The sequence below is a fragment of the Vombatus ursinus genome, unplaced genomic scaffold (assembly GCF_900497805.2).
Source record: "Vombatus ursinus unplaced genomic scaffold, bare-nosed wombat genome assembly UNPS02014781.1, whole genome shotgun sequence".
Classification (NCBI taxonomy): domain Eukaryota; kingdom Metazoa; phylum Chordata; class Mammalia; order Diprotodontia; family Vombatidae; genus Vombatus; species Vombatus ursinus.
The window spans coordinates 45,415,793-45,433,340 of NW_020954559.1; the positions used below are offsets into that span (position 1 = coordinate 45,415,793).

The following is a 17,548-nucleotide window of genomic DNA, read 5'->3' on the forward strand; positions in this document are numbered from 1 at the left end:
GGGCAAGTCACCTAACCCCTCTCACACTAACGTTCTCATTTGTAAAATAAGGTTAATAATAGCACCTAACCCAGGGTTTTTTGAGGCTCAGATGACATAACATCTAAAATGCTCTTAAAGCATTATATAAATGTTAGCTGTTATAATTACAAAAGCTTAAAGCTGCAAGGATTATACCTTTTGGTAAATTGAGTCTAGTATGTAGCATGGGAATGTTTGATGAATAGAGAAAGGATCCAGGTAAGTGAGGAAACTCTCTCCATGCAGGCTGACACCTTTTCTGCAACTTACAGATTTAGAGGAGTGACTCTTAACCTTTTTTGTGTCATGGACCCCTTTGGCAATCTGGTGAAGTTGGTGAACCCTCTCAGAATAATGTGTTTAAATTCATAAAATACAAGAAAACCAAGGGTTATTGAGAATGAAATATATACATACATACATATGCACATATATATACACATGTGTGCATACACACACACACATATACATACACATATAAAACACATGGCCGTATTTTTTCCCACTCATGTTCTCTGGCAAAAGATCTTCTAAAATCTATCTGTAGACTCAGGTTAAGAACACCAAATATGGGGCAGCTGGGTGCACAGTGGATAAAACACCAGCCCTGGAGTCAGGAGGACCTGAATTCAAATTTGACCTCTGACACTTACTAGCTGGGTGACCCTGGGCAAGTCACTTAACTTCAATTGCCTAAAAAGAAAAAGAAAAAAAATTATCAATCGTACCAAAATACCTAGAACACTGAGAAATTAAATGAAGACTTGACCCCAGGTCTTAATGTCTCTAAGGCTAGCTCTTTATCTTCTGTGTCATGCTGACTCTCTTGTATTAAGTTAATTTGTTAAGTAAAGTAGCAGTGAAATCTTAGGTCAGATATTGAAAAATTTATACCGTAGGCAGCAGAAAGGGAGTTTGGGAAAGAGTCTTTCACTGATTAATAGCAAGATTATTTTTACCTAGCACAGTTTCATGCACATGCATACCTGTATATCATTTTAATTTTTAGCTTCTTTAGCTTCATTGTTTTGAGATGTACTTGGGGAAGTCACAGAGCTAACATCTTGCTTCTTATGTTGAAGTTACAATCCATCAGTGTCACTAGCTCAATGGTATTCCAGTAGAAAGCAGCTCAGATAGATGTATTACTTTACATAGTCTTCTAGATACAGCTTGGTGGTGCTAGGCTTGGAGTCAGGAAATCCTCAGTTCAAATCTCAGCCCTTGGACACTTAGTAGCTGTGTGACCTTGGAAATGTTACTTAACTTCTGTTTGCCTCAGCTTCCTCATCTATAAAATGGGGATCATACCTTGTATATAACCCTACCTTGTATATAACCCTACCTTGTAGGGTTGGTGTGAAGTAATTTGTAAAGCATTTAACAAACTGCATAACAGACAGTAAGTACCATAAAAATGTCTATTCCATTCCTTTTCTTCCTTTCTAACGAGAGTACAAATTTAGAATTTTTTAGGTATAGGAAAATATGATGAGCTCTTTTGAATAGATAAGATAGTTTTGTTAATGTTTAATGCTGAAAGATGTTTATCATATGTAGACTGCCTTAAATGTTATGTAAAAAGCCCTCATTTTTTACCAGATTTTCAAAAAAAAATATTGAACTCTCCTCCTTACTCCATGTTTTTTATAATGCAATTTACTCATTAATTATCTTGGTTCAGATTTTATTCCAATAAAATTAAGAACTTCATAGAATTTTTTACAACACAATTTGAAAGGTCATAATAAAGATAACATAACTGATATTTATTAACAAAATCTTCACTGATCATATTTTTACAGAATCTTTTTAATTTTAGGATAGGAGTTGAACCCATGACTTAATTAGCATAGGAAGGAACTTCCTCTGTTAATATAGCTTAGCATCTTCTCCGTAATGTATGTTGTTGTTCAGTTGTTTTCAGTCATGTCTGATACTTCTTGACCCCATTTGGGGTTTTCTTGGTCAAGATACTGTAGTGGCTGCCATTTCCTTTTCCAGCTCATTTTACAGATGAGCAAACTGAGGCAAACAGGGTTAAATGACTTGTTCAGGGTCACAGCTAGTAAGTGTCTGAGACCAGATTTGAACCCAAAAAGATGAGTCTCCCTGAATCCAGGCCCCACTCTATTCACTGTATCACCTAGTTGCCATTTCGTACTGTATAATCTTAGACAATTGTGAGAGCACTGACAGGGTAAGTGATTTGCTCAGGATCACTTAGTAAATTTCAGAGGCAGGATTTGCACCCAGATCTTTTTGGCTCCAGAGTCAAATCTCTATTCAATACCTAGGACTGCCACTTTAGTTTTATGTCAAATTATTTTTATTATTTTATTATCTATTTTTCATCTCTGTTCATTGTTTGGTAAGAATTCTCTCTTTTGCTATAGTTATGAAAAGTGCCTCATCTCATTCTCTTCTAATTTGTTTTTGGTGTGATCCTTTATAATCAGATCATATATGCATTGTAATCATACTGCGGTATATGTTACAAGATATTATTCTAAATCTAACTTTTGCCAAACCCCTTTCCAATTTTCTCAACTGTCCTTGTTAAATAACTTCTCCTAGTAATTTATGTTAGGTTTATTAGATACTGGACTATGGTTTTAGCTTGCATCTATTCCTTAATTATCAAGTCTCTTCTCATCTACTTTTCTGTTTCTATAACCAACACAAAATATTTTTTGATGATTACTGCTTTCCAATTTAGTTTGAAGTTAGGTAAGAGCAGTGGATAGAGTACTGGGCTTGGAATCAGGAAGGTTCATCTTTATGAGTTCAAATCTGACCTCAGACCCTTATTAGCTATGTGACACTGGGTAATTCACTCAACATTGTTTGCCTCAGTTTCCTCATCTGGAAAATGAACTGGAAAAGGAAATGGTAAACCACTCCAGTATCTTTGCCAAGAAAACACAAAAGAGGGTCACAAAGAGTCAGATACTACTGAACAACAGTAATGCTATTGTAAATATATTCACACTCTCTTAAAATTCTAGATCTTTTGTTCTTCCAAATTAATTTTGCTAATTTGTCTATTCTAAAAAAAAGTAACCTATCAGTAATTTGATTGATATATTACTAAATCTGTAAATTGACATAGGTAGCATTGTCATTTTATTATATTAGTAGGCTCCACCTGTGAGTAATGAGTATTTTGTTATTTAAGCCTTCCTTTATTCCTCTCAAAGAGTTTTATAGTTATATTTATATAACCATGTGTGTTTCTCAATCGGGCAAGTCCCTACCATTTTTTCAATTTATAGTTTGTTTTTTCAAATGGAATTTCTCTTACTTCTCTCTGGGTATTGTTAGTAACTGTGTAGAAATGCTGATTTTTTATGGCTTTATTTTGTAGCCTATGATCTTACTGCAGTTAATTATCAATAAACAAGCATTTAAATACCTACTATGTATCAGAAACCTGCTGTGCCAGCCTCTGGGGCTACACAGAATTAAATAACCTACTTACTTAGATTAATTTACCTTAGATTCTACTGGGGAGGAAAGGGTGGGACAATATATAAATACAAAATAAATATAAGGTAGTTATGAAGGGAGAGCACAAGCATTGGAGAATAGGAAATGGGATGGGGAGATGGATGGAGAAAGACTTAATGTAGAAGGTAATAGTTGAACTTTGTCTGGAAGGAAGAAAAGGGTTTTATGAGGCAGAAGTGAGGGGTGAGTGCAGAGGCACCAGGGCTGGGAAGGGGCCCCGTGCAAAGACGTGAAGGGGGGAGAAGGAGTGTTGCATGTGAAGACCAGAGAAAAGGACTGTTTGGCTGGCTCACAGAGTGCCAGAGAGAAGTAATGTAAAATGAGGCTGGAAGATAAGGTGGGGCCTGGTATCAGGTGATTCAATATTAGCTATCAGAGGTCTCTGCAATTCAGCCCTCTAGGCAGGAAGATGGAGAGAATCATTTTTGAGCATCTGCCCTGTGGCAAGCTGATTACAAGTCACATCATCTGAAGAAATCTGGCATAGATTACTGGGAAACAACAACAGGAACAGTTTGAATCTTAGAAGAGCTTAATTTCTAGAATATTTTTTAAACAACAGAGAGCATGTTTTGGTAGAAACAGTGAAAGGGTTATCAGAGGCTCACAGACTATCAGACCATCACCATTGCAAGTAATTTCAGAGGCTATCTAATTCAACAGGAACAGGAACCCTGGTCGTCCATTCTTTCCATGGAGACCTCCAGGGTGGGCAAACATAATACTTCTCAGGTCAGACCATGCCACTTTTGGATAATTCAAATTTTTTTGTTGTTGTTGTTCAGTCATTTCCAACTCTTTGTGACCCCATTTATTAAAGATACTGGAGTGGTTTGCTGTTTCCTTCTTCAGCTCATATTACAGGTAAGGAAATGAGACAAACAGAGTAAAGTGACTTGCCCAGAGTCACAAAGCTAGTGTCTGAGGATAGATTTGAACTCAGGAAGACGAGACTTCCCGATTCCAGGCCCTGCACTTTATCCTCTGCACCACATAGCTGTCCTAGTGTTTCCTTATATCAAGACTAAAGCTGCCTTTTTGCAACTTCTACCCAGTGTTGCAAAGAGCTGAGTAACATAGACCTTCTCCACATGATTCCTTTCAGATACTCAAAGATGGCCATCATTTTCCCCTCCCCCAAGTCTTCTCTTCTGCAGGATAAATATCCCCAATTTCATCTCATATGACATATCCCCCAAACACCCGATCATCCTGGGTGCCTGTTTCTGGATGCACTCCAGCTTGTCAATATCCTTTTAAAATGTGATATCCAACAAGTGAACTGAATACAATGCTCTAATTACAGTCTGTCCAGGATAGAGTATAACATGATGATCTTCTCCCTAGTCTTGAGCAGTATAATGCTCTTAAATAAAAGTTAAAATCACATTAATATTTTGGCTGCCATCTTGTACTATTGATTTCTTGGGCTCATAGGGTGCTAACCACCAATCCCCAAAATCTTTTTCAGATGAATTTCTGTCTAATTACCAGACCTTCATTTTATATTGTGAAATTAACTTTTTGAATACAAATGTAAGATTTGACTCTTCAATATTCTGCTGGATCTGTGACCTTGGCAATGTGGGTACTCTATCCAAAGAGGTAGATCACAACCCATTAACACCTTTTCTTCCTGAGCAGGAGTTGTCTGTGACCTCCTATAAATCCTCCACTGGGAGGTCTGTCTCTTCTGATCTATCCTAAGATCCATTCTAGCTCTTAAAAACTGGGATACATTGATGTTATGAGTCTGAGCAGAACGTCAGTAGCAGACACGTTTGAGGTTGAAGGTGAAATCAGAGTAGGAACCCATGTCATAGTAGACTATGAGTATGAGTCAAAATGATGGTAGAGCCAGTCCATTGGTTGTAATTCATTTTTATTCTTTGACTAGCCTATCTCCTTTTCAATTCATTCATTTTGTTTCATGCCTTATTTGATTTTTAATTACCATCAAAAAATTATCTCAGCTGTTAACATCTCTTAAAGGAGTCTTGTGTGACTTTAGCACGTGCATGGGAGAAACCTTGTTGGAAGAGGGAGAAGACAGCATTTTGCTCTCCCAAATTAAGTGCTTGGTATTTCGGTTATTTTAAATACCTATCCCTCAAAACTGTGTCTCCTTCATGACACATACCACCTCTGGTCTACTCTAGTGTTATTCTCATCTTTCTTTTCTTTAGCACCATTTATAATTCTTCGAACAACATTTCAGGGACTGTAGGATGGGAATCCAAATTCAGTGGTTCCATTGTAGATAACCCTATATTTAGCCCTGTTAAATTTTACCTTATTTAATCTAATTGGCCCAGCATTAAGGTGTGTAGAGTTCTTTTGGCTCCTGACCACATGACCCAAACTGTAAGCCATCACTTCTAGAGTTGTGTCATCTGTAAATTAGATAATTACATCATCCATCATTTTATTTAATATCTATCATATTATCTATTTATCATAAAAATGTTAAACAGCACAGGGCCTGTCCCAGATCTTTGGGACCCTCCATTAGCAACTTCCTTCCAAGTTACATCAAACCATTAATATCAATCCCTTGGATGTGAACAAATTGTTTTTAAGCCATTTATCCTATGTCTATCTTTCTCAGAGGAATGGGAAGTTTCTGTTAAATGCCTTGCTAAAGTTTAAGCAAATTATAACTACAGCATTTTCTGATTGAATAATCCTGTGAACAAAAGAAGTGAGATTAGTTTAACATGATTTGTTCTTGCTGAAGCCCTGTTGATTGGATCTTCATGATCAATGCTTCCTTTCTTAGACATTCCCTAACCATTCCATTCACACATTCAAAATTTTTGCTTGGAATTTAAGTCAAGCTCATTGGTCTTGAATCATAAGTCTAGATTCAAATCTTGGCAATATTACTGGTTGAGTGACTTTGATCAAGTTATTTAAACTCTCTGAGTCTTATTGTTCTCATTTGTACAGTGGAGATGGGGATACCTGTCCCATTTACTCCCATGAGGTTGTTATGGAGATCCAATGTAATGATGTATTTTAAAGCACTTAGTATATTGTTATTGTTCAGTTGTTTCAGTCATGTCTACCTGTTTGTGACCCTCTTTTGGAATTTTCTTGGCAAAGATACTGGAGTGGTTTACCATTTCCTTTTCCAGCTCATTTTACAGATGAGGAAACTGAGGCAAACAGCGTTACGTGACTTACCCAGGGTCAGATAGCTAGTAAGTGTCTGAGGTGGCATTTGAACTAGGTCTTCCTGACTCCAGGCCCAGCACTCTGTCCACTGTGCCACCTAGCTGCCTGGGAATGATGATACCTGCTTCACTTACACCATAAGGTTGTTGTGGAGATCCAATTTAATGATGTATAAAGAAGGACTTAGTGGATACTAAAATTCTATAGAAATGTAAGAACCATAAAGTGATTTTTCTTTGTGCACTCAAGACAGGCTTATTCGATTCATCTTCTCTATGTATATAAGCGTTCACCCTAAACTTCTCCTTTAGTGGTTACTGGGGACAAAATAAGCAACACAGGATACCATGATGAAGTCCTTATGGTTTTCTGCTTTTATGATGTTTTGCTTGGAGGTTCTTTCTCAAAAATTTTTGAAGTTCAGCCTAAAAAGGCAAAATCCCTTGGACTTCTATTTATTTTTCTTTTTTTCCTTGTCCTAATAACTTGTATCCCGGGTCTCTGCATGAGGTTTACCCTCTGAGCTGAGTAGCCAACATGTATAAACAAACCAGCATCAAAAGATGCAAATCATTAACATTTCTTCCCCTTTTCCCCCCTGCTCCTGGGTTTCTCATCTCATGCTAGGAGATGAGTCACTGGACGTGGAAAGCATTTTGCTGTTTTTCCACCATGGGGAGGGCAGTACTTTGTCAGGTGACATGATGAGCACAGAAGAAACAGTTGACTGACTGAAGAGAAATTTTTCACTTGGTCTACTTTAATCAAGATCTCAAATCCTGTTTTTTGGTCAGAGGAGGCAAGGTAATGCAATGGAAAGAACCTCTGGACTTGGATCCAGGGAATCTGAGTGGGAATGCCTGTCTGGCACTGTTACTGCCTGTGTGACTTTGGGCAAGTCACTAACCCTCTCTGGGCTTCAGTTCCTTTCATCTGTCAAATGAAAGGGATGGAGTAGATGGCCTTTAAGGTCACTTGAAACTTTTGATCCATTCTTTGAAGATGTTTTGTTAGGCTTCTCAAATGACCAAAGAAAGCCAAGAAAGAAAAATGAAACACAGTGGCTTAGTTTTAATGATAGCAGCTATATGCTTAAAGCTAAAAGGACTTTAGGTATCATCCAATTCAGCACCTCTCCTCCCACTCCACATTTTGCAGCTTGAGGAAATTGAGACCACTAAGCTTAATTGGTTAAGTAGCAGAGAATTTGACCTAAGTCTCTGCCTCCGAGTCCTGTGCTCTTTCCACTAATAGTAATAACAGCTGGGATTTAAATAGCACTTTGAATTTACCAATATTCTCATGTTAACCCTGGGAGGTAGATGCAATTATTAGCCCCATTTTACAGAGCAGGAAATTGAGGCAGACAGAGGTTATGTAACTTGCCCAGGGTCACACAGCTAATAAGCATCTGAGGCAGGATTTGAACTCAAGATCTTCGTGAATTCCAAGTTCACTGCACCATTTAGGTTCCCCATTTGTTGCAGTTGTTCAGTCATTTCAGTTATGTCTGACTCTTCATGACCCAATTTGGCAAAGATACTGGAGTGGTTTGCCATTTCCTTCTCCAGCTCATTTTACATATGAGGAAACTGAGGCAAACAGGGTTAAGTAACTTGCCTAGGGTCACACAGCTGTAAGTATGTGAGGCCAGATTTGAATTAAGGTCTTCCTGATTCCAGGTCCAGAGTTCTATCCATTGTGCAACCAGGTTCCCCATTACACTGATATTAATGTAATGAAATGAAAGAATAAGGAAAGGCCATCAAGTAAGAATGCCAGACTTGAACTGGCAATTGGGGGAAATTAAATTAGCAATGCAAGCAGCAGAACTATAATTAAGAGCCTTTTCACTTGAGGCAGAAAACAGTTGAGCAGGGCAAGAGAGCAACAGCACAGAGAGAGGGCAGTCCAGTGGTGAAGTGGGGTGGGGTCAGAACAGTCTGAAAAAATCCATTCCTAGGTCCCTAAGGAGTCTGAGGGGTAAAGGCTTCTAATAACCCCCAGGAAAGTGGGGGAAAGCACATACCCTAATATTAGTCTCCTGACATATAGCCTCTATCACCATGTCATTCTTACGGCTCTGGTAAAAAGTAACTAAAAAGCATATATAATCATGGACTTCATCTGTAGTCATACTGCCTCAGAAAGATGGAAGCTTGGGTCCCTTCTGCATGACTAGCCCCAGAATGTAGTATTTCACAATTGGCACTTACTGATTAGAAAGTAGTACTAGAACAAGGGAAGAGAACATGGCATGTTCAACTTGAATATATAACAAATATGACATCTAGGTAGAGGTGCGTAAGAAGTACAGCAAGAGTATTGAAGAGCAGAAAGGTAAACACAGTTAATTTGCCTGATATTTTAAAGCTGATTGAACACGTGCTATCAGAGAGGACAGAGAAAAGGAGGGAATTGTATGTAATTCTACTGTGTCTCTGATCTGTTAACATCTTTTTTTTTAATGGCTCAAGAGAAGGAACTAGAAAAAGCAGAGAGACCAAGAAAGGACCAAATGGGCATGTTCCATTTTATTACACCTTCTTGTTATGATAAACTACAGCTGTTTTGTAGTTCATTTCCCAAAAATTCATTCATATTCAGAAGTCTATACCTATAGAATACAAGTCATTTAGTTTTTGGTTTGTTGTTTTCCTCTCACATCAGGAGTCTGAATCATATTTTGATTTCTGCCTAAAGAAATCTACCTAGGAAAAGAGGGAATAATTGAACACTATTTGTGTGTATGTGGGAGGGGGAGTTTTGCAACAGAAAACAACCCACATACCAATCTCATCCAGAAATCAAATAGCAAGCTTGGAAGGTGCGGAGGATTGTAGGTGAGACCAGGGGAGAAGACAAGGAAAAAATAACAAGAAATATGTGTATGTTTTCATGTCATGGAAGATAATAGTAAAGATAGCCTATCATTCCATTTTCCAGAGCACCAATATCAGAGTTTTAAACAAACAAAAACAACTCTTCCCAATTGAATCTAACTTGCATTTTTCTCTTAAAAGATAGAAAAAAAAAGATTGCTCCCCTGAGACTGATTGTTTTTTTTTCAACTTCTTTTGTTGGGGTGGGGAAATGAATTGAATGAATTGTTGCAAAATGTGATACTGAAAGGTTTAAGATTTTGGTTGCTTCAGAAGTTTGAAATAGTACAAAACAGAGTTCATTATGCAAAACCATTATAGAAAAAGACATGAGAAGTATGAACATCAGGACATGCTGATAGCATACACATAAAGGAAAATACCTGCGAGGGTTTCTTTCTAAACGATAGATGAGGACAGGACCCAAGCTACCCGAAACCTCTTTTGAGTAGAGAGGTGTCTGTTAATGTGTTACGACCAGTGACTGAAATGTTGAAGGAGTTTGTATTCATCTCCATTTGGTTAAAAAAAAACAAACCCATTGCATCATGATGTTCCAGATTTCTAGCCCACCATGGTCTTTCCCTTCTTTTTGGTTTGTGGTAAGAGGAGCAAGGAGCAGTTGTTTCACCATGTTTTCTTTCTAGTTATCATGATACATGATACTCTTATTGATCTCAAAGAGGGGGCAGCTAGGTGGCACAGTGGATAGAGCACCAGCCCTGAAGTCAGGAGGATCTGAGTTCAAATGCAGCCTCAGACCAAATACTTGACACTTACTAGCTGTGTGACCCTGGGCAAGTCACTTAACCCCAATTGCCTAAAAATAAAAAAAAATAATTATTGATCTCAGAGAAACCCAGGGCATGCAGGGGACAGCCGTGATCTAGACAAGAAGATACATCAAGCAGTAAACATTTATTAAGTGTTATGTTCCAGGAATCATGCTAGGTGCTGGGCTTGAAAATACAAATATGAAATTGTCCCTGCCCTCAAGCAGCTTAAATTCTTAGAAGTGGTACAGTATGTTCACAGATAAAAAGATAAAAGCAAAGTGGTTTGGAGGTGGGGCATCAACAACTATGGGGATAACCAAGAAAGGTCTCCTGAAGGTTGTTGTTCATCCTTCGTTCTGGATGAGTATCAATGACATCTCTTTCAGGAGGTCACACTGGCACGGAGCCTTGAAGGGATTTATGCGTCCCAAGAGGTGGAGGTAAGGAGGGGGAAGTATTCTAGGAACGAGGCTTAGCCTGTGCAAAGGTACAGAGAGACATCATGAAAACAAATGCCTACAAAAATGCTTTGGCACAGGTTTATGGTCATCTTATCAAACATCTTCCAACTATTGGGTAAAAGAGGTTTCTAACCAAAGTGGGAAGAAGGAAAATGTGAAAATCAAGACCAGAATTAGGTTTATCCTTTCAGGTATCTGTCCATATACATAATTGTTGGTTAGTGGATTTATTCCTTTGATTTTTTTTTTTTGGTACAGACCCATGATTTTGTTGGTTTAATGAGTATTTGGTGAGAAAACAATGCAGCCTGATAGGCATCTGTCATTTATAGTACTAGAATTACTTGGAGGCTCTGAAAGGTTGAGTGATTTCCTAAGGGTCACTAGTTATCATAGGTAGTGTGTATCAAAGGTAATATTTGAACCCAGGTCTCGACTCCAAGACCAGCCATCTGTCCAGCACACCATACTTCATAGGCATCTAGAAAAGGATTAGAGGTGAACGGACTTACCTCTGATTTCACTGGTATAGAGAACTTATGATTCTCGCTGAAACTTCATCTATAGATGTGGATTTGTACCTGCTTTTTAGTTTAGAGTCATAGAGAGTTACTTGGCAGCATTGAGAGATTTAGTGTCTTGCCCACAGTAATACAGACTCTATGTGTCAGAAACTGGACTTGGTCCAGTGCCTGCCTGATTCAGAGGCCAACTCTTTATCTGAGACCCCACACTGCTATAGCAGGTAAATGCATCAATTATTTGCAGAGTGTTAACATTTTTCAAATTGCTTGAACTAAACCATATTGTAAGTGAAAAACAAACCAACTGACTTTAGCTTGATTTACCTCAATCAAAAGATCTGTGATTTCTTTGGTGCAGTGCTCCCAGGACCAATGCTGATCCCAACATTTCCACGGCTACCTAGATAGAAAATCTTCGTGAGTTTTTAGGACTGAAAAAAAGTCATAACCTGGTGGTCAGACCTCGCTGTACGTCAGAAAATTGCATTTATGGATTTGGTTTAGTTTACATCTCAGCACGATAGTTCTGTCATGTTTTGGGGTCCGTAGCCTCATCCAAATTTGTGTTCCGGTCGCCGAGTCAGTACAGTTCAACATTTCACACTCTAGTGTTTTCCCCCTAGCAATTCTTAGGTCTAGAGTTGGAAGGGACCGCAGGAACCATCTAATCCTTTCCCTTAATTTTACATTTGAGGAAACTGAGGCTGAGGAAGCTAAGTAGCATCAGAGGGGGGATATAAGTCCTCTTAATTCAGAGCCAGCCCTCTTTTTCTGCCTTGTAGATACCTTCCACTTCTGAGAAGGGTGGGTAAAATGGGTTGCTTTGGAGTATCTTCTTGCATGTGGCTGTTTCTCAACATGCTTCCTGTTAACCATTTTCAGTAACAGAAATACCTTGAGAAAGATATTTTTGTCAGGAAGCTTTAATTGTGTAGTCCTACTGCCTAGTAGCATCGTGAGGAGAACTCGCCTCTGGCTCATAATTCTGTCTCTTCTTCAATAATAAATAGTTTCTGGTCAGTTGTGAATAAAAACCCAAAGGAAAAAATAATGTAAAAATATCAATCATAAGAGGAAGATAGGACAGAATTGGATGTACCTTTTTGATTTTGCATTAGCTCTTTCAAGACACTGGCATGTAATTTAGTAAATTACCTTTGCTTTTTGGCCCCAAAGAGCCTTAATGATCCTCCCAAATATGAAAAATGCGTTCTTAATTGTCAGTCAGCATTGGGGGTGTTATCCATCATGAAGACTGATGTTTACTAAAAAATGAGGCTCCTAAGTGAAATGCTGCCTGTTTTTCTACAGCATTACAAAAAATCCAACTGAGATGCTTTTAGATTTTTAATTTTAATTTATTTTTTCAATTAGCAAGAATTTATTTTCTCTCCTTCCCCACCCATACCCATTTAGAAAAATGAAAAGTAAAGCACACCCATTGTAATAAATAAGCATAGTCAAGAAAAACAAATTCCTGTATTGACAATGTCAAAAAATGTATGTCTCATTCTGCATCTTGAGTCCCATTACTTCTCTGTCAGTAGGTGATAAGCATCCTTCATCATTGATCCCCTGGAATGGTGGCTGGTCACTGTATTGGTCAGAGTTAAGGTGGTATTTTAAATCGACATAAAAATGAACAATTTTACTCTCTCTTCAGCAGTCAGACAGGGCAAGATTAAAAAAAATCAATGTCTGTCCTGATACTGGACATTTGATTGTTTTGCATTGCAGGTTTGCATCATAAACCCCGGTTAGGAATTGTGCCGAGATGTCTTTAGGGTTCCTTGACTCTTAATTCTGCCAAATATTCACCATTTTCTTGGTGGTTTGGGATTCTGCAGGATCTGTCCTACAAAGATCGGCACTGGCATGAGAGCTGCTTTCACTGCTTCCAATGCAAGAACTCTCTGGTGGACAAGCCTTTCGCTGCCAAAGATGAACATCTCCTTTGTACTGAGTGTTACTCCAATGAGTACTCTTCCAAATGCTCGGAGTGCAAGAAGACAATCATGCCAGGTCAGGACATGTTGCTTTCTATTTCAGAAAAAGGATTAAATATAAAGGGATTAAATTAATGGTTATACTAATCCTAACATTTTGCCCTTATGTGAAAGTAGCCTTGATCTGCCATTTGCATAGCCTTTGGTCCAGAGTTATGTGCTGATTGACTAGTTACACCCTTTTGCTTACAGTTTTTGATTACATAGAAGTAGTTAAAACTCCCAGAAAACCCAGGTGGGGGTGTACTGGATCATGCTTTTTAGGAATAGTACCTTTATTTAATGGAGGTATGCTTTGCATGTATCTAAAGGAATGATCATATCAAGCAACTAACTGTTGAACTCAAGCCATCTCATTGCGTCTTCATCATCAACGTGCAAGTTGTTTTCTCTCATTTATCCTCCACTAACAATTGAATTTTGAAGATGAAATCATGTTTATTGATGGGAAAGAAAGTAGCTTGAGAGTAGTCAGGTAAGAAGAGACTGATAGAATTGGATGGAGGTGGGGGGAGGAGGTAACCCTTTTTCCCTCCAAATCATTGTCACTGTGTGAGAACCAGATTCAAAGCCAAGAAGAGTGGTTTCAAGTACCACCCCTGATGCACATACTGGCTTCATAACTGAACAAGTCACTTAACATCTCAGTGCTCTAGGCAAGTCTCTAAGACTGTTAATTGGAGAGAAGATGCCAATGTGAATTGGTAGAGGGAGTTTACTCCCCTGGGAGTTTGCCATATAAATGAAATTGCAGTCCCTATCACCATTTTTATATAACTTATACCAAAATAGTCTAGATTTTCAGACTTATATTAAAAATCAGAGCAAATTTTGTAAACCTTAGGTCCATGAGGAGGCTTGAGAAATCATCTCATCTGGTGTCCTGCTTTGGTCAGCAGACATCAAAATCAAGATAAAAAATAGACCAAAAATGATTGGGGGAACCCCTGAATTACTAGACTAGAGCACCTCCCATGAAGCTGGACTTTGACTCTTTGCTGAGGATAGCCTAGGGAACTACTGATTGGGTCCTGTTGACTAGGGGGTTGAGCAAAAGATGGCTAATAACTGAGCATGGAGGGGTTGGGATCAGAGAAGATAGATGATTGCTAAAGCAACCTTTCCTCCCCTCTTTGGTCTACAGGAACATGAAGAAAGCCCCTCTACTCTCTTACTGAAAGTCCAAGGGAGAGAAAACTTACCTAAATTGAGAGGGAGGGTAGAATCATTTCCACATGTCTTAGAGACTCTGTTCAGGGAGAACATTTCTTCAATAAAAGTCTGAACCCTCTGACGCTTGATCACATATTGTTGTCTCAACTCCCCACACCCCAAGGTGCTGATGAACCCATTAGGAGTTTCTTGTGAATGTCCCTGAGCAAGCAGTCAAGATGAAATCCAGTTCCATGGGAATTTACCAATTCAGAGATTCCCTGATCACTTCTTATAACAGGCAGTAATCTTCCTATTTCAAACAACATGGAGAAATTCTGCAACCTCTCTTTAAAACTCAGTCCAAAATTTAATAACTTCTTACCATCATATAATTCTCATTATCCTAGTCTGAGACCCTGTTTCAGAAGTTTAAAGTAACTCCCTCCTAGTATGAGAAACCAAAGACACAAAAAATGATTTCTTTTACCCATAGTATGAAAAACCTAGGTTTTCTTTTTTCTAAAGGACAGAGAGGAAGGTAGATCTTTTCCTGGCTTGTACAAACTGTTAAAAGGAGGGAAGTCCTATTTGGAAGCTAATCTCATAATGATATTCTCCTATACAAGCATTCATTTGGTTCTAATCTTTTAAAAAGTAGTTTTTTTGGACTAAATCAAACAGGTTTCCATGTGGAAGAGATTTGCTTTCAAACATTCATCTAACAAATAAGTGTTTTCCAGTATTTCTCAAATATAGCCAGGTAGAGCCAGAATGTCTGTACCATATTTGTAGAAATATTTGAGGTTTTGCAAGCAGTTATGGTTAGTGTTTAGTATGCTATCAAAATAGAAGTCAAAGCATTTATGTATTTTCAGGCTGTTTCCAAAATGAAACCTTTTACTTACAAATTCAGTTCAGGGTTATGTGAATTTTGATTCAGTTTTTCCATTTCCTGACAGCAAAAAAGGGAAATTAAAGATTGCTAGGAACCCTTTAATTAAGGTTTCTTGGCATATTTACTTTAAGTCTAATCCAATATTTTCCGGACTTGATCATCATTATGAGTACCATTAAAAATTGATAAACATTTGTGGAATGCTTACTAGAGCAAGGCACCATGCTGGCTGCTAGGAATACAAAGAAGTCTATGAGACAGGAGCCCCTGCCATCAACGAATATTTAATCATCTAGTTTCCTTTAGTTGTTAGTGCTATATCCCACCTATTCAAATTTGTGCACATGTTATATCCCCATGCTATATCCCGCTCAACCCTCCCTAAAAGAAAGTAAAATCCCTTGGGAGGAAGAAAAGTGGATCAGTCATGGGTTTTTTTTCCTTCCAGCTATGTCCAACTCTTCATGGACCCATTTGGGATTTTCTTGGCAGAGATATAGGAGTGGTTTGCCATTTCTCTTCTTCAGTTTATTTTACAGATGAAACAACTGAGGCAAGCAGGGTTAAATGACTTACCCAAAGTTACACAGCTGGTGTCAGAGGCCAGATTTGAACTCAAGTCTTCCTGACTTCAGGCCCAGCACTCTAGCCTCTGTGCCACCTACCAGCCCAAGATGGCCACTAAGGAAAGAGGGCTCTTTTGCTATTTCTTTTGTCCTTGTAGCCCTAGCACATGATAGGTACTTTATAAAATGTTTGTTGGGTTAGACTAGCCTGAAAGTTGCAGAACAGGTGCTTTTTTTGCACTGGCAAAAAGAGTTCTTTAACCAGAGCTCCTATACCAATGAAATCATAGGTTTGGTAAAAAATAATAATAATAATAATAACAACAACAACAACAACAACACTATGGGGATAAAACAATAGTTACCTTAGAATCAGGAAGATGTAAGATCAAATTCTATATTTTACACACATTAGTCATGTGACCATGGGTAAGTCTTTTAAACTCTTAGAGCCTCATGTGGTTTTTTAAGACTGAAGTTATAGAGGAATTGTTGATCTATATTAATGGAGGAAGTTTCCACACCAGGAGATTCCCCAGACTCCCCCCCCAAAAAAATAAACCCACATCTGGAACGAAAGCAATTAAGACTACAAAATGGCATATGCTAAACACCAAATGAATGATGTAAGAGTTTAGAGGAGGGAGAAATCACTGTGTACTAGAATGGCCTGAAGAGTGCCAGTAAATATTTAACAAGTCCCTCCCCCACAAAAAAAAAAGTACATACAGTTTTAACTTTAGTCTGAATTGTTAACATTTTCTCCATCATTTTGTTAAGTCCAGACAATCAACAAAATAATAAATCAAGCCCTAATATATATTGTTTGTCACTTTCTAAGGTATAAATACACTGAAAATTTGACAGTGGATTTCATCAGAATAGTTTGAGCTGACTCTGGCTCCCCCTGGATGAAGATGAAGGATGCCCCAAAGATGTCTTCATTTTAAGACTGGATAACTGGGAGAATGAAATATTTCATTCAATGCCTAATACAATGTTTCTTAACATAGTAGGCATTTGGCAAATGTTTTGGGGACAGATCAATGAAGAACAGAACTTTTTGTAAGGAAATGGTAAAATTTAAGACAATAAAGTGAAGTAAGTAGAACCAGGAGAGCATTGTACACAATAACAGCAACATTGTATGATGATCAACTGTAAATGACTTAGCTATTCCCAGCAATACAGTGACCCAAGACAAATCCAAAAGACTCACGAGGAAAATTGCTACGCACATCCAGAGGGAGAACCGATGGAGTCTGAATGCAGATTGAAGCGTACTATTTTCACTTTCTTTGTGTTTTTCATACTTTTTTCTTTTGATCTGTTTCTTCTTTCACTACATGACTAATATGGAAATATATTTTTCATGATTGCACATATATAACCTATATAAACTTACTTACCATCTTAGGGCAAGGGGGAAATGAGAAAGGGAGGGAGAAAATTTGGAACTGAAATTTTCAAATGGATGTCAGAATTTGTCTTTACATGTAATTAAAATTTAAGAAAAGAGAGGTAAACGGAGGCCACATTACAGAGGACTATTCTAGGAAGATTGGATTTTATTTT

General features: G+C 38.0%; 1 protein-coding gene across 4 annotated transcripts in view; it reads left to right on the forward strand.

Moving 5' to 3' along the window:
* The window catches only part of LOC114046318 (four and a half LIM domains protein 2), a 68,938-nt gene that overhangs the window by 30,727 nt on the left and 20,663 nt on the right, over positions 1-17,548 (forward strand). For all 4 annotated transcript variants that reach the window (XM_027866619.1, XM_027866618.1, XM_027866617.1 and 1 more), the window contains one exon: positions 13,199-13,373. In XM_027866619.1, the coding sequence (XP_027722420.1) occupies positions 13,199-13,373 (175 nt within the window). The remainder of the gene's footprint in view (positions 1-13,198; positions 13,374-17,548) is intronic.